Raw genomic sequence first — 17,982 nt, 5'->3', positions numbered from 1 at the left:
CTAGTGTTTTTGTTTGTTTTTTTGTTTTGTTTTTTTTAAGATCAACACTCTAGCAACTTACCCACTCCAAAAGAGCCTGCATGGACCGAACACTATCTAGTACATCTACCTATCAGGATGTGTCTGATGACCTATACTATCGTGACACTCGAGGTTCTTTAGACCCTGGCTCATTAGCTGACCAAGGAGACATGGACGATGCAGATCAATACTATGACGCTGATGTATATATGTATACATCATCCAATCCCCAGACCATACTCGCCAACCAGTGGCTGATTCCCCTGTGGACAACCAGCTGCAGTATGATCTTTTAAAAGCTGCAGAGCACTTTAAAATCGATTCCCAGGAGGCACAAGTCGATAAAGACTTTGTAAAAGATATCCTCTGGGAAAGGAGAAATGCAACAGAGTTAATTCCACTGCTCCAATTTGTCCAAAGGCACATTCAGCCTTCTCTACTTAACCCCAATCTGACACGGGCAGTCAACCCTTGCATTGAGAAAATGTTTAGATCAGACCCATTGTACTTTAGGGGGCAGCTAAAGCCTGACTCTCCACCACAAGGAAGAGAGCAGGCACTCCTTTAGCCTCTGACAAAGCCCCTCCTTTCAAGGAGAGCAAAAAGATTTAAACCTAAGGCAGGAAAGTAGCTTCCTCCGCTGCTTACCAAGTGAGGATAGCAAACACTACGCTACTGTTGAGTTATAATTGCCACAAGTGGGACGAGATCTCACAACAAGTGGACTCTGCCCCAGAGTCCTAAGAACACAGTTCTTACAAACAGTAGCTGAAGGTAGACTGGTAGCAAGCTGCAGCCTAAAAAACAATCTAGATGCAGCAGACCATGCAGGGCGGATTGTTGCTGAGGGTACCCTCATCAAACGCCATATATGGCTACGTCAATCTGGTTTCAAGCTAAAGACGCAAGCCACCCTTCTCATTATGCCTATTGAGTCCAACTCATTATTTGGTAAATCAGTCGAGGACGCACTGTCGAGTGCTAAGGAGGAATGTGACACTCCAATCCCTGGGACAACTCACAAACAAACCCTTTGTGCAGAGAGGAGGCTCTAACACACGCGGTTTTAGAGGACAAAACTCTCAGCAGTCCTACAATTACAACCAGGGCAGGCAGAATTCAGCCTGGGGTTCCTCACAGGGGCAATCCTCCTAGCAAAATTTTCAAAGGGGCCACAGAAGGTCCAGAAGTAGAGGTGGATCCTACTCCTCAAGAGGAGGCTGAGAAGGATCCACCCCACCAAAGCAATGACCACCCGCTACAGGTCCCCTCCCATGCCTCTCCAGGAGGTCGCATTTCTCATTTTACCCGTGCTTTGGAGGGGGATCACGTCAGACAAATGGGTACTTTCCACCGTGGTTGGAGTCTATTGCATAGAGCTCATGCAAACTCCACCCGCCAAGACAAAGAGAAACGACGCAGGAGGACGCAGGAGAAATTCCGCATGACAAAGCTACAAGAAGTAATCCCACTGCTGAAAAGGGGACTACATGGCAGCCTTGGACATGAAATATTCATACTTTCATATTTCAATGTTCTCAGCGCAAAGAAAATTCCTGTGCTTCAAAATAGTGAATCAACATTCAAGGTGCTACCATTCGGCCTAGCCTAGGCTCCAAGGGTATTCACCAAGGTACTAGCGCTAGTCACGGCGCACCTATGCAGAGAATCAATCCCAGTGTAACCTTATCTGGACGACTAGCTGGTAACCAGGGAATCCTCTACGATTTGCAAGCAAAATACCCAAAGAACAATCAATCTTCTGTTCCAACTGGGATTCTCAACCGATGAGAAAAAAGTCAAGTCTCGTTCCAAGCAAAACTAAACAGTTCTTAGGAACTATTGTGAAGACTGGAGAGGGGCTAGTCTTCCCATCAAACGAAAGAGTACAAAACATACTGCTACAAATACCTCAGTATCTAGCCGGTCGCCAAATAACTGTACACAAAGCAATGTGCTTGCTCGGGATGATGCCTTCATGCATTTACCTGGTCCCACACGCACGGTTGCGCATGCACCCAATGCAAGACTGGTTAGCAAAACGGTGGTCTCAGGCAAGCAGTCAGTGGGACGATCTAGAGGTTGTTTCGCTAACCCTAGTTCTAAGCGCTACGCTGGTGGACAAAGGAAAATCTGTTGAAGGGAAAACCATTTCACAACCCTACAGTGCAAGTAATTGTTAACACCAGACGCATCACTCTCCAAATTGGGAACCCATTACCTTCACCACACAGCGCATGGCCTGTGGACAAAGATCACAGACCAGAATCACATAAACCTTCTTTGAGCTGCTAGCAGTGCTCAAAGCCCTACAATCCTTTCGAGTGCATCTAAAAGGTCAAACGGTACACGTCCTCACAGACAGCACCACTGCCATGTTTTAAATAAAACATGGCACTGTTGAAGTGCTTGAAGTCTGTCCAGGCTAGCTTAAACAATGTGCAAGTGGGCACTCGACCGTAATAGTGTCTCAACATGTTCCAGGGGAACTCAATTCTCTAGCAAACTCGCTAAGCTGAGATCCCCTACCCAAAGAGCACGAGTGGCAGTTCAGCAGAAACCTTTTATACAATATCTTTTCCTTCTGGGCCTATCCTCCTTTAGACTTGTTCACCACAAGCCTAAACACACAATACCCAGACTTTGCATCCAGGTTTCCCCAACCCAGATTCAAGGGGTATGCCATGTTGATGAGCTTGTTGAGAAATTTGTGTATGTTCCCCCCCCCCCCCCAACACCGCTTCTGAGCAGGATAGTGCACAAGATGCACCAGGAACAAGTAACCCTAATCCTGGTTGCTCCTATGTGGGCAAGCCAACCTTGGTTTCCGCATCTGCATGAGCCAATCAAGCTCCCGTGCCCCCTTCAACATGCTCACCCAATACTGGGGGCGGACAACGTTACACCCACATCCTCACTCTATGAACTTGGCAGCTTGACTCCTGAAGTCATAGAATGTGTTCATTTAAAACTACCTCAAAGGTGTATGAAAATCCTCAGAGGCACGTAAACCAAACACCAGACACTGTTATTTTAACAAATGGAAAAGATTTCTAATATGGTGCCAGTCAAAAGATGTAAACCCAATCGAATGTACCCTATCACACATTCCTCATTACATCCTCCACTTAAAAGACTCCGGCCTAGTATTCCACTCCAAGGTTCACCTAGCGGCTCTGTCCGCGTAAACCACTTCTCAAAACAAGGTCTCCTGGTGGGAAGTCCCTGTTGTTAAGGCCTTCAAGGGGGGAGTAAAAAGACTTTACCCCGCACCCCCCATTTCCAAACCACCTGCAGGGTGGAGATCTCAGTGTGATACTCGCAAAGCTAATGGGTCCTCTCTTTGAGCCTATGCACAAATCCAACCTTAAACGCCTAACATATTAAACAGCTTTTCTGGTGGCCATCGCCTCCATAAGAAGAGTCAGCTAACTACAAGCTTCGTCATTGCAAGACCCTTTCTTTGTTTTCCACAAAGACATGTTGGCACTAAGAATACACCTTAGGTTTTCACCTGAGTTAGTATCCAAGTTCCATGTTAACCAATCCATTGAACTACCGGCTTTCTTTCAAAACAACTCAGCTGAGAAAACTTCTATACACTAGATGTGAGGAGGGCTGTTGTTTACTATGAAAACAAAACAAAACCACTAAGAAAAACAGACCAACTGTTTGTCTCGATAGCAACTGGCAGGGAATGTGATCACGTTTCAAAAAACGCCATTTCCAGATGGATAGTGAAATGCATTAAGCTCTGCCACTCTCTATCAAACAAAACTCTGCCTTTCACACCAAGAGCTCACTCTACCACTTGCACTATCTGAAACAGTGTTGACCTAGTACGGTAGTTTATGGATTGTATGTTCTTCTCCACACCTCCCATTCTCTCCTTCCTTGTCGTGCACTTGCACTAGTAGTAATGGCGTCGGGCGTATTTTTTTAGTAATAATTTCTATTAGCTCATTCGGATACTTCAAGGCCTAAGAATGACTCTGTATTCCCTTCTTCCCCTACCGCTTTGAAGCACATTACCTGTGTGTAAGTGCTTTACAAATAAACAATTAAAATGACCAGGGTTACAGAGCTACTTTGGCCTTTATTGCAAACTTCCCGCTGGACGCCATTTGCAAAGCAGAAACATGGAGTTCTATGCATACCTTTTACTCAGCCTTACTTCATTGACACGCATTGTAAAGCAGATTCACAGGTGGGACAAGCGGTGCTAAAACATCCATTTGGTGCTGTACAATCTCGCAACCCACCAACTTCTCTAGACACTGCTCGTTAATCTATGCTTCGCATGCAATCTAAGCAGATCCACAAGCCTCAGAAGGGATGCATTACTCACCCTAATCGTATTTCGAGGGGATTGTGTCCTCCGACGTATTCCATATCTATGACAGTAATCACCACAGCTGTGCTGCTTTGGAAAATCTTCCTGCGTCGATGAGCAGTCCTCGAGGGCCTCTGTCGAGCCGACGTCACTGGATGTTAGAAGTAGGACGCACAACGCCCGTAGGCTGAGTTCCATTTTTTCCGCAAACGTGTTTGCTTCGGAGATCTCGGCGCGCCTCGATTCTACTGAATCCTGTTCTTTCGGTTCTTCGAACCTGTTTCTTCATCGGAACTATTGTATGATGTCTTCAGCCTCTTCCACCCCGCGGTCCGGGTTTAAGAAGGGTCGGGTGTGTGGGGCAAAGATGTCTCTGACGGACACACACAGCGCTTGCCTCTGGTGCCTCGGGGAGGACCATGATACGGATGACTGTGTCGACTGCCAATCGCTCACATCGAAGGACTTGCGGGAGGGTAAGAAGAAGCTGTCGGTCGGTAAGGTGGCCAAGCCCCGGAAGTCGTGATCCACTGGTCTTTGGACGGATGATTTGAGGGGCGACTCTCCGCATCGTCGTTGTGAGTCCGGGGGTTCTCGGTCTGGGAGTCGGCCCGCCATTCCTCTGCCTCTTTGAGACCCTCCATCACAGGTCGCCTTCCTCGTCCGAGGACTCCGCCCGTCGGCGGGTTGCTTGTCCCAACAAGTATTCCAGTCCTGAGGAATGGGATTCCTTCCGAAAGGAGATGTTGGTGATTTTTCAATCGCAGGGCTCCGGTCCGTCCGTGCCGTCTGAGGACGCCAGCCATGACCGTTCGGGCTCGAGCGGTCGTCGCGACCATCGGGCGCCTTAGAGGTCCCAGTCGGACAAGGATGGTCACTCTAGACATGCCTGTTCCAGGTCCCGGTCCTCGACACCCTCAAGACCGCGAGAACCTGTGAAGTCTTCGGAGAAGACATCGACGCCTGCGGCGCCGAGGTCGTCGACTGGCTCTCTCGAGGCTCCGCCTCTGAGGAAGGCGTTGATGCCATCGGCGCCTAGGCTGTCGAGACATGCTCGGGGCTCCGCCCTTGAGGCCTGTGTCGAAGCCGTCTATGCTGTTGGCGCCGCCCTCAACCACTTTCGAGGCGGCATTGTCGGGGGTACCCCATGGCACGGTGGAACCCCCCAGAAAGACTCTGGCCAGGGCTAAACATGTCTTTTTTTCCTTTTTCTGTACCCTCCTTCCAGCCTCTGGATTATATTTCTGAGGTGGAGGAGGGGTCTGAGGAAGGTGAGGTTCCTGCCGAGGTTCCAGGTGACATTGTTTCTGGTCATAGTCAACTTGAGGGCCTGCATCAGTCGTTGCACGATGCCAGTGGTCTAGACGCCTGTCCGGAGGTGGAGTTTGGTAGGCCGGAGCCTGGCACGCATGCCGACTCCTCATACCGGCCCCTCATGTCAAGGGTCACGGATTATCTGGGGTGGTCTGCCCCCCCCTTGGTGATTTTCAGCAGGGTGATCTGACTGATATCCTCGACCACGGTCCACCAACTGACCCAGTGCTGCCATTCCATATGGCCTTGCAGAGAAGGTTGGAAGCGGCTTGGACTTCACCGGAGAGTCTCCCGGGAGTGAGCAAGTCCTTGCCGATGAAATATTGCCCAGCCAGTGTCGACCCCTACTACTTGACCATGCACCCTACTCCGGAGAGTTTGGTGGTGCAGGCGGCTATGGCCCACCCAAAGCAGGCGTCGTACCCTACCATCCCTCCTGATAGCGACGACCAATGTTTTGACGGCTGGGCGAAAGTGTTTTCTTCTGGGTTTATGGCGCTTCAGGCTGCCAACGCCGTTTGTGCCTTGTCTCGTTTCACGCACATTCGGTGGAACTGTATCTCCTTAGCGGCTGATCATATTCCCAAAGGGGAGGAACGGGATGATTTTATTGCTATCGTGCAGGATGGCAAGGACGCCATGTGTGAGTCCGTTCAGTCAGGTCTGGACATGGTTGATTGTGTCAGCCGGTCCATGGCGGCGAGCACCGTAATACGCAGGTTTGCGTGGTTGCGGAAGTCGGGGTTTGCTCCTGATGTGCAAGCTCGACTCCTCAACATGCCCTTTGATGGTGAACATCTTTTTGGCAGCAAGGCTGACGAGAGCCTTGAGAGGTTGCAGATCTCTAAAGCTGCAGCGAAGTCGTTGGGCGCTGCAGTTCGCCAACCTCTGCCTTTTCGTCCTAGGGGACATCAATGGAGGGGAGGTTCCTTTCGATATTACTCGTCCTTTAGTAAATCGAGAGGAGCTGCTAGTCAAAGGGGCCACCGTAGGAGTGCCAGAGGTGGAAAACAGGGTACTTGAGGTGCCAAGGCCGCTCGAGCAGTTGCCTCTTTGCCCACAGGCACTGCCGCAGCCGCTTCAGCTCAGTCATGAGGCCATGTCCCATGGTTCACCGGTTGGGGGGGTAGGCTGGCGCGGCGTCTTGTAGAGTGGCGTGCCATTACTTCAGATGTGTGGGTTCTGGAGATCATAGCCCACGGCTACTGTCATCCTTTCCGGCAGAGGCCTCACAACATTCCACCAGGGAATCTCTCTTTGAAGGGTCCGGATCTGCTCCTTGCTCGAGAAATTCAATCCCTGCTGGAGAAAGGCGCCATAGAACTGGTGCCTGTAGCAGAGAGGAACAAGGGATGCTATTCCCCTTATTTTTTGATTTCGAAGAAAGACGGGGGATTGAGACCCATCATGGACTTGCACGGTTTGAACAAACTCCTCAGGAAGGACAAGTTCAAGATGGTTACTCTTAAGTCCTCCAGGCCCTTCAACTTCAGGACTGGTTGGTGTCTCTTGACCTCAAGGATGCTTATTTTCATGTGCCGATCCATCCAAAGCACAAGAAATACCCGAGGTTCGCTGTTGGCGACTTGCACTTTCAGTTTCGTGTCCTGCCATTGGGATTGACCTCCGCCCAGAGGGTCTTCACCAATCTCATGGTGGTGGTGGCAGCGTATCTCAGGATAGGGGGATTCACGTCTACCCCTACCTGGATGATTGGTTGATCAGGGCGCGCTCACCCGAGCAGGTCCTGGATCATCTGTCCGTCACCTGCCACTCCCTTCACAAGCTGGGCTTCTCCCTCAACTAGTCCCACTTGACGCAAACACAGCGGCTCCAGTACATCGGAGCAGTGCTCGACACATCCCTGGGGCAGTGTTTCCCTCTCCAAGTGAGGGTTCTTCACATTCAGCAGATGGTGCACAAGTTTCAACTTGCCCAGACGCTCCCGGCGTTGGTGTTCTTGAGGTTGCTCGGCCTCATGGCATCCTGCATTCTTCTGGTGCCAGAGGCCAGGTTGCAGATGAGATCTCTGTAATGGGCCCTCAAGCTCCAGTGGTCAAAGTCCTCCGGCAAGATGTCGGGCCCCGTTCAGGTGCTCCCTCGGTCACCCAGGACCTTATGTGGTGGGCTGTTGAAGGCAATCTGATGAGGGGCGCTCCTTCTTGGCGGACGCAACCCTCACGGGATGGGGAGCTCATGCCAACGAGTTGACAGTCAGCAGTCGTTGGTCTCCGTCGGAGTCCAGACTCCATATCAATCTGTTGGAGCTGCGGGCCGTCGGGCTTGCACTGAAGGCTTTTCTGCCGACTGTGCGAGGGAAGAATGTCCTGATTGTGACGGACAACACAGTGGCCATGCACTACCTCAACAAAAAGTGGGGGGCAGGGTCACTTCCTCTGTGCAGGGAGGCGATGCAGCTCGGGTTCTGGGCCATCCAGCAGGAAGCTTCGATCTCGGCAGTTCATCTGGCCGAAGACGAAAATGAGACGGCGGACGCTCTGACCAGGCAGAGCGTGAACTCTCATGAGTGGGAGCTGGCTCAGGAGATTCTCCTGGAGATCTTCGCCCTTTGGGGGACCCCTCAAGTGGATCTCTTCGCCTTCAGTGTCAACCAGAAGTGCGAAAGGTTCTGCTCATGGGAATTTCCTCCAAAAGGAGCCTTAGGAGACGCGTTCGTGGTGGAGTGGTCCTTCCCGCTGCTGTATGCGTTTCCTCCAGTCCCCGTCATCACACAAGTGCTGCAGAAGCTACGGAGGTTCGGTTCCCGGGTGATCCTTATTGCTCCGGCATGGGCCCCAAGGACGTGGTACCCGGACCTTCTCGACTTGACGTGTAGGGCAGATGGACATCTTCCCTACCGAGACGATCTCCTCTCACGGGAGGGGGGTCAGGTTCTCCATCCAGAGGTCAGGTCCCTCACCCTTCACGCTTGACTTCTGAAAGGTTGAGGTCCAAGGATTGGGACCTCCCTGAAGACGTGATGGAGGTGTTGCTTTCGGCCAGACGGCCGGCGACTAAGTTCCTGTACCGTTGGAGTTCTGCGACTGGTGCAGGGTTCAGAATATGGATCCTTTTTCATGTGACATTCCTGTGGTTCTGTCTTTTTTTGCATTCGTTGGCCCACAGGGGCCTGCAAGTAGGTACTGTTAAAGGTTACGTGGCGGCGCTGTCTGTATTTAAGCGTTTGTCTGAGGAGTGTTCCTATTTCAAAATTCCTTTAATTTCTCAGTTTCTCAAAGGACTTACTAATGTGTTTCCACCGTCACCTTTCCAGGTGCCTGGTTGGGATTTGAACCTTGTTCTGAAATTCCTTATGGGTGCTCCGTTTGAGCCTTTACATTCTTGTCCTTAGAGGCTGTTTACCCTTAAAACTGTGTTTTTAGTTGCGGTCACTTCCGCTCGCAGAGTGAGTGATTTGCAGGCACTTTCAGTTAAGCCACCCTTCACTGTGTTTAATAAGGACAGGGTTGTCCTTAGAGTTCGTCCTTCCTTTCTTCCGAAGGTGGTGTCGGAATTTCATTTAAGCCAGAAGGTTGTTCTTCTGGCATTTTATCCTCCTCCACATCCTGGTAAGGAAGAGGAGAGGCTCCATAGGTTGGATCCTAGGAGCGCTTTAAGTTTCTACATTTCACGCATGTCCCGGGTTAGAGTGGACAATCAGCTCTTTATTGGTTACGCTGGAAGGCGTTTGGGACAAGCTGTGACTAAACAGACTTTGTCTAGATGGATTATCTTGGCAATTTCTGAATGTAACCGCCTGGCAGGTAAGGACCCTCCGGTAGGCTTACGGGCCCATTCTACTAGGGGTATGGCTGCCTCTACTGCCCTGCAGAGGGGTGTACCTATTCGTAACATCTGTGAAGGAGCCACATGTCTTCGGTCCATACTTTTGTACGAAACTACTCCCTAGATTCTATCCATGGGTAGGATCTGGCCTTTGGCAAGGCAGTCCTTCACTCTGCAATTTGATTGGGCATTCTAAATTTCTATATTCTAAATTCTTTTTCCCTCCTCCATACGTTGGGACTGCTTTGGGAGTCTGTCATAGATATGGAATACGTCGGAGGACCCAATCCCCTCGAAGAACAAGTCACTCTCTTACCTGGTAACGTTCTTTCAATGGGATGGTCCGACGACGTATTCCATATCGTTCCCTCCCTACCTGCCCCACTACAGAATTTCTTATACGATTGCAGCTTACGTTTCTGCAAGGCTTTCTGTGGTCATACTGGCAGTGGTTTGGTGCACACGTTCTGGGGAACAAACTAGAACTGAGGCTACGGGTGTCATGCGGCCCACTTAGGACATCCGGTGACGTTGGCTCGACGGAGGCCCTTGAGGACGGCGTATCTACGTCATCGACGCAGACGCCAAAAGATTTTCCAAAGCAGCACAGCTGTGGTGATTACTGTCGTAGATATGGAATACGTCGTCGGACCATCCCATGGAAACAACGTTACCAGGTAAGAGAGTAACTTGTTCTTCTGATGCTTTTATCTGCTTAGAGTCACATGCGCCCACCCTCCCTCTGCTGTGGAAAGTGCATAGATGTTTTCTGTCCTTACCTACACTTAATTACACCTGTACTCCTGCTACACTTCGTGCTACCTCATGTCAGAAACAAACCAATCTGAGGGACCTCGACACGTGAAGGACTATGGGTACAGTGGACGTCACACTAGGGATACTATAACTGGTACGCCCGGTTGATTTTTTAAATGTTTTTTATTTATTTATTTTATTTTTTTGTTTCGAAAACAAAACATGCAATACTCTGCAGCAACCACTAGATGTCGGCCTATGCATAGCATGTGAATCTAAGCAGGTACAATTATCAGAAATACAATTACTTTGAGTAATGAATCCCATATAGGAACAGGGCATCTTTCCTATTCTTCTGCACTCTTGGATAGATGTAGTTTCATGGATGAACTTCACAAGCCGTATTGCAGAGACATTGGCATTGACACACATTTCCCTAGTGCAGAAAATATATTCTTTCAATGAATTTTGGCACCAGATAAAAGGACTAGGGCAAACATTGCCTTGGTGCAGCAATTAATTGAAAGATTTGTTTTGCACTGGGGCAATTTGTGCCGTAGTGCTAATTGAATTGGCATCCTTGCAAAGTTTTTGTAATGCCACTCCCAATATTTAATGCCATGGGTTGAATTTCAGAATGATAGTGTGTGATAACATTTATGTAGTAACTGCTTAAGTGAACATCTAGATCTATTTTTGCAAAGGTCATGTGAGTCTGCATGTTTTGGCGCAAAATCTAAATATTGCTCTAGAGACCACATCTACACTTGGGTGTCCCCTTAAATCATTAAACCAGGAAAACTTGTCTGATCAATGCTTCTCCACTTGACCAAATTTGGCGATAATGGGGAATTTACTTATCACTGTTGCTTTTGGCCACATTGGGAGGCGATCTAAAATGGGTGTGGCCCCAGCTGTAATCCTTATAGGAAGTGTGCATTTGCATGAGTTTATTTAATGTTTAGGCCTCAGCAACGTTAGAACCACAAGATGATCAGTGTCTTACAGTTAGTCTTGCATACTTTTCATATTTTTATATCGTGCGTCTTCTCTCTCCATCCCGTTCAGAACCAACATGATGAAGTGAAGAAGCAACTCCTGGACCTCCAAGTGCAGCACAACACCCTGAAACTGCAGAACCGGCGGGCGGTGGAGACCCATAACCAGAAATACTTGCAGCTGCAGCAGGAGAAGGATGATCAAGTGCTGAGCCTGCAAGGTGGGAGAGGGTGACAAGACAAACCCATGTTAATTCCACACCACTTTTCCAGTCCTTGTCCTTCTTTTTTCAAATCTTGTTAAAAAAAAAATAAAAATATATATATATATATATATAATATATATTTTCTTTTTTATTGGAGGTGCACAATACTGCAACATAGGGATTGCATGAAAGTTGAGACATGGAAAAGTATTGTCCTGTTGATATGGAATAATCTGACAATGGTTGGACATGCTAGATATTATATATTGGTATAGGGAAACTCGGAGACCCTTGTCTTTTTTTTCTGCATCCATGCCAACAATGTCTATTTCATTTGGACGACCGGAGTCCACTTCTGGTTTTAACTCTGCACCCTGGGGCTTGTCGACTGAATTTATAATGTTGCACTCCAGGATTACAAATCCCAGAATGCCAAGTTAAAACCAGTACTAGACTAGCATTTTCCGAATGGAATGGACCATGTTGGCATGTATGGTTCTGTTTCACTCTCTCTGTTTCTCTTATAGGACTTTATTTTTCTTCCAATACCACCTAAAAAGTGAAATTACTCTAGTTTGGTTGTTTATGTATCTCGCCACCTGCCCTCATCAAAACAAAGCAATGTTTCCTTGTATACACAGAGCATACAGGGAATTCCAGGATCAGTGCTGGAGTGAGGGCAGCTTGTCTGTGAGCCCTAACACATGTCACAGAAAATGCTAGTTGGCCAAGCTAGAACTGCCAATTGGAATCTAAAGCGAAGGTACATGATTTTGGAGGGGGTGGTGACGAGTTGTCATTTGTTGTCTTTTGGCAGAGGCACACTGTCCGTATAGTGCAAGCCGGTGACCTCCAAAGACACTGCATTGTTAAGGCACGCCTGCCCAGCCCAAGACCACAGTGCTTTATAATTTATAGCCGTTCAATATTCCAGCACACTTGCCAACGTTTGTGAACTCTGACCCGGAAGATTTGGAAGTAACATTGTAGAAGTGCCCCATGAATCTGAAATGGAGAGAAACACTTCATCAAGGTTTTTATTAAAACATTTGGGTGGACAAATGAACGAGTAGAACATTGTCTGCATAATATGGAATTTGAAGATATTCTGGAAACACAATTTCGATTTCTTACTACTTGAACTGTTGGGAAGGTTTGGGGTCAATTGAGGACCATTCATTTGGAGTTTTTATAGTTATCTAAGGCTTTTTTCTTGACTCCAGAGTTTGTTTCTGCAATGGGTATATATTTCTTAAGTGTTAACTATTAGGTGTGGGTGTTTTTTATCTTTTCAAGAACTCTAAACCTACATTGGCTCTTAATTTCACTTTAATGCAATCCTGCATGATCAGTCCACATTAAGGTGTTTCTATGGTTCAACTTGCATTATTTCCAGTTGGTATTAGAAGACCCTTTACCCTCCCATTTAACTGGACCTTTTTAAAAGTGTAGGTTTGAGAAGAATTTTGAAGGTCTTGCATGACCCTTCTGTAGGTCTTGCCCCACTTTCTTTGACAGGCAGCAGAAAACGAATTTAGATATTGGACATCACAGCTGTTCCTAAAATTTGGAAGCATTGCATAAGTTAATCAGAAGTAGCCACAAAAAAGCAGCCTCCCAATTGCTGGCACATTTGTTGTATACTCCTCTTTCCGCGAGATTTCCATTTCATGCCCCCCCACCCACCTCCATCTAATGCAAAGTTTTCTTTGCTAGTGTTTAGATATCACTGCATGTTGGCCTGTTTCCAGCTTGGCGAGAGAAGAGGGGGAACCTTGCTTAGGCAGATGTCATTCACCAACAACTGTGCTACTGCACAAAATATCATTTGTTTTAGACTGTTACCTATGGTAGTACACATCACACAATTGCCCTGCAACACTGTGGCTTCTACTTGCCAGCAAATGGCAGGGCGACTGCCTTTTTGTTAAAGTCTGTGGTGTGCTTGCCCCACCAAGGCTGCAGGATATGTCGATGGTGTAAAGGTTCTAGGAGAAATAAGGTGTAGTGGGCAGTAATTTAATTTAGAAATGGGAGACCCGGGTTCTAATCTCGATTTTCCACAACTCGCCAAATTGTGAATCACTTTATCGCCCTAAGCCCCCTTCCCTTGTATGACGAGTACAAGTATCATTCTGAACACTGGCACTGGATACATTACTACAGGTTTACATGCACTTATGGTGAAAATGTACGCAGTTCACCCAGATGCAAAAGGAAGTGTTAACTGGTTCATGCAGGAAGTTGTCAAAAAGGGCATCCTGTGACAATGTATTTCAGGTGCCAGGAAGTCTGCTAGATTGTGTGACGCAGGTTATTTTTTTCTCCACTCTCTAACAGAGGCTGTGTCAAAACTGAAGGAGGAGAGTAAACTACTTCGCAAGGCACATCAACAAGTTCATTCTCAGCTTCTGAGCGCCCAGGTAAACCCTTCCTCCCACAGGTTTGTGCACCAGTTCTCACAGGCCTCTGACTGAGATTCCAGGAACCTAAGAAAGGGCATTTCTCGTACAATGGAGTCGTTATTTGCGCATATATATATGTTTTTACCCTTCAATGTATCGTCAAAAATGCCAGTGTGATAATGCCAGCCTTTTCTTCTGGGCCTAGTTTCCCATTTTGATTTTTTTTTTTTTTTAAGGCTAGCACACCAGATGTTACTGGCAATAAATTAGCCAATTCATGCTAAGTCCTGTATTGGTATTTACTGTGTACATTCTAAAGCGTGCTCCCATTTGACATCGAACTGTTATTATACGTGGTTGTGTATACAGATTGCTTTACTTTTAGCTTATTTTTACTTAATGCACCTTTTTTCAAATGAGCGTATAGTTATGCTCCCTTGTGTAGACTATCTATTACTTGACAATAGGACTCGGGATTCTACACCAGTGGTGGCACTGAAAAATCTAACAGTGACTATCAATTTTCCGAATTGTTTTGTAATTGCGAAGAACTCCTAGTGAACTGCTTCACACAACAAAAATGTTGACTCTTGGTTGTTATTTTGGAGAAGAAACAATCGGAAAAATGGTGGGGACCTCTCTACTGAGAAGGAACACCGCTAAATGCGTTCCCTGAAATGTTTTTTTCTCGGGAGGTTCTGCAACCACCTTTTAGCTTCTTGTACCTTTTACAGCGGGAATTGTTGATTTGCATATAATGCTAGATCATTCTCCTCTGAACAAGAGTACTAACAACAACCCCGGACATAGAATTCTGCCTTGTTGGGCATAGTCAGTTAGGTGAAGCTACGTCTTTCTATGCAGAGACCAAGGGTTTGACGTCTGGGATTACCCTTCTAAATGAAAGTGAAACCTAAAGTGCAAACACTTACACATGTGTGGCAGCTCTGATGCTGAGAATTGGCACTTCCAAAAAAACTGTTCTTTTGGATGGTTCCTTTGTCTTATGGCATGCCTACCTGAAACCACTTCCAATTGGGAGGCTACACCCCAAAGTTTGAATATAGCATGAGTGCTGATTTGCTGGGTTCCTGGATAAACATCCTGGATTTGGAAGCTGAAGACCAGTGGACCACTAAAGCTGAATTGGATGAGGGTGAAGAAGAGAAGACTCTTGCAGCTACTTCAGCGACTGGAGATGCCTGCTGAATAACCGCTGCCTGTGCTGACCCTTTCTTCCATGCGACAGAGGGAGTCCCAAAGATGACTACTCTGACCCTTGGACTGGTGGGACCAATTAGTCTTAAGACCTTAATTTCAATCCATCCCACGACAAACTGCTCTTTTTGGGCTGAAAACCGCCAATACCCTCGGAACTTGAGGCTGAGTGCCGTGCATCGTCTTCTGAAGAACAAATCTCTCTAAAATGGTGGTGGACTTCTGTTGGACCTCCAGAAGCAGGATTCCAGTCCTTGAAATCCCCCTACCAGAGTGCTGGACTGATAGCAATGTGAATCATTCGGGCAACTCATCTGGTGTCTTGAAAAGGGCGCCAAATCCAGAGCCGCAAGAAGCACTGAATAATCCTTTGCTGTGAGCCTTCCCTTTTCACTGCTGCTGCAATTTCCCAACTAGTGTCCTTTTCTTTCGTCCGAAGAAAAAGAATCCAGGGACCAGGACCTGTAGCTGCTGCATCGTGAAAGCGTCCGTCTGCAACATCTTCACTGTTGAGGTAATAATTACCTAAAGTTGTTGCATCGCTCCTGTGTGGCTAAGGTGATGATTTACACGTTTGGGTGTTTACCCATACCATTTGCATAGGCCTAATGGTGACACACATTCAGGGAGCCTTCTGCGAAGTCCCTGAACCCTTTTACTAACTCTACTGTACTGACTTGTTATAAAAAGTTATCCTCTGGAACTCTGATTTCCTACAGTTGATTGATCCTGTTCTGCCTACTGCTCGCTACTGGTGCCCACCAGTGCACCCTTCTGCCTCTGAGAACACTCCTGTCCAAGATTAGGAAACGACTGCTAAAGCATAAGGCCTCTGTGGAGGAACTCTTACAAGTGTGTTCTTACTTGCTATTGTTGGTGTTGTATAGGAGTATTCCTGAAATAGAATATGTTACATTTGTTGCAAAGTACTTAACTGCTACTGTGGTAGTGTAACTGTATTATTCCTTAAAGAGAATAAGTGAAACAGCTCACTACAAAGTGGATTTTACTTACCTTGAATTGCATATTGCATACTGACATATACTGTGGTTTACTTAACAGAAGTATTGTTGGTTTTTATCCTGTTTATTGCTTATGATAGTACTTACCTTTCTGAAGAATTCTCTTTTGCTGTGCATATAAAATAAACCATTATTTTTTACCTATATTTGTGTCAACGTGTTTTTGTTCTACATGTATGTTACATGTTATTTGTACCACCCTAAAACCCTCTCTCCCTGCTTAGATGAGCCTGTCGGATCTGCCATAGTTACCATTACACTGGGTAGTACAGGCCTATACTAAGAGTTGGAATTTCCGTATTGTCCAAGGGATAGTCTTCTAAAGTCTTACTTAGGACAATTTTTCTAAAGTCCACCTAACAGTTCCCACTCGGGAGGACTTACAACCATGTTTTCTATTTGAATATCAGCCAGGTCCTGCCCGCAAGGCCAGTCCAACAGTGAAATGTTAATCAATTCTCCTATAAACAAGGGTGCCAACCACAACCTCTGTTTTTTATTAATGTGAAAGTCTGGAGCATGCTTCAAACATAGCAAAAAGTAGGTTTTGGCTTTTTTGAGAATAAAAACGATTTCATCTATTTTGGGCTTGCGCAGAAGAAAATCTTGCATGTAACAAAATGAGCATGCTCCATCTTCATATACCAGGACTTGTGCTCAGTGAAAACTAGTGTATTATAGCTGCTGATGGTATCGGAGAAATACCGTACATACTCTTTGCACATGAATGGATACACCAAGCACCATAACCCAAGTTAACAGCTTTGAACATTCGTGGTCCCCTTACTGGCGTCTACACTCCATAAACACTCTGTTTACAGTCTAAACTATGTGCCACAGACTTCAGGGGAACAAAAGGACTACATTGAATACTTTTGTTTTAAAGTAGTGAAAGTTACAAAAGTGAGATAGTGAAAGCTTTGAAATTACTTCAGAATTCCTATGGAACAGACATTTAGGCTAATAGAATATAGAATGCAAGATTGATTCTCCTTTAATCTAGGGTGGCTGCTAAGATGCATCACAGGACAAATGTCAAGCAGACCTCTGCGCAGAGAGCTTTTTTTTCCTACTTCTGGAAATGGATGTACCCCGGCTTGAGTGCACAATTCCAGAAATCCTACTATTTGGGACTGTCCTGCTCTTTTCAGCTACCCAGAGAGGCACAGCTTGTCACAAAGCGGAGGGGTTAGTGGGGGTAGGATATGAATTTGGTAGGCGCCACTGGCCATGATTCTTTTGCACAAGTACCCAATGAGGCCCCAGGAAGAGACTCCTCGCTTACCACCTTTCTTGCTACATGGCTATAGTTGCACATTGGCCACGCCAGGCAGTGGACCTACCCAACGCAGAGCAAACTCCTTCACAACAACACTGATGCCCCTGACAGAGACCGGTTTCAGAGTACAAGGTCTTTCTAATCTACCCTAGTCTTCTCTACGACCCCTCCAGCTAATCCAGAATAGGGCTGCAAGACTTATCATTGGCCTCAAGCCCAGAGACTGCATCTCTCCAGCCCTGAAAACTCCCCACTTGCTCCCGGTTGCTGCAAGGATCAAACTCCAATCCCTCTGCATCATCCATAAGGCTGTCTGGCGCCGGGGTGCACGCTATCTACAACTCGCTCTCACTAAATACTCTCCATCCAGGTCTTTACATTCTTCTGGCACCATTTGTGTGTGTAAATCGCTTCGCTAAATAGAGAGCTTGTGGCCAATCCCTTTTCTCAGCAGGCCCCTCCTATGGAACAGCCTCCCCCTTCCTCTTCGTCTTGATCCGGATCTTCTCAAATTCTGGAAGCTCCTCAAGAATGTCCTCCTTCCCTCCCTCCCTGCTCTGCTAATCCCACAGTTGCTGAGATTGGTGATCAGGGCCCTTGTGTCCTTTTGGGCCTTGGCCACTCACACCCTGTCACCTTCAGCT

The 17,982-nt window shown here is 47.0% G+C and overlaps 1 protein-coding gene across 4 annotated transcripts in view; it reads left to right on the top strand.

The window, feature by feature from the left end:
* The window catches only part of LOC138472131 (Golgi integral membrane protein 4-like), a 439,726-nt gene that overhangs the window by 185,853 nt on the left and 235,891 nt on the right, over positions 1–17,982 (top strand). For all 4 annotated transcript variants that reach the window (XM_069610136.1, XM_069610138.1, XM_069610137.1 and 1 more), the window contains exons 5-6: positions 11,279–11,429; positions 13,755–13,837. In XM_069610136.1, the coding sequence (XP_069466237.1) occupies positions 11,279–11,429; positions 13,755–13,837 (234 nt within the window). The remainder of the gene's footprint in view (positions 1–11,278; positions 11,430–13,754; positions 13,838–17,982) is intronic.

This window comes from Ambystoma mexicanum, chromosome 8, assembly GCF_040938575.1.
Source record: "Ambystoma mexicanum isolate Mex_15411 chromosome 8, UKY_AmexF1_1, whole genome shotgun sequence".
Lineage (NCBI taxonomy): Eukaryota > Metazoa > Chordata > Amphibia > Caudata > Ambystomatidae > Ambystoma > Ambystoma mexicanum.
Note: the sequence above shows the minus strand (reverse complement) of the source record. Positions and strands in the feature narration are given on the sequence as shown.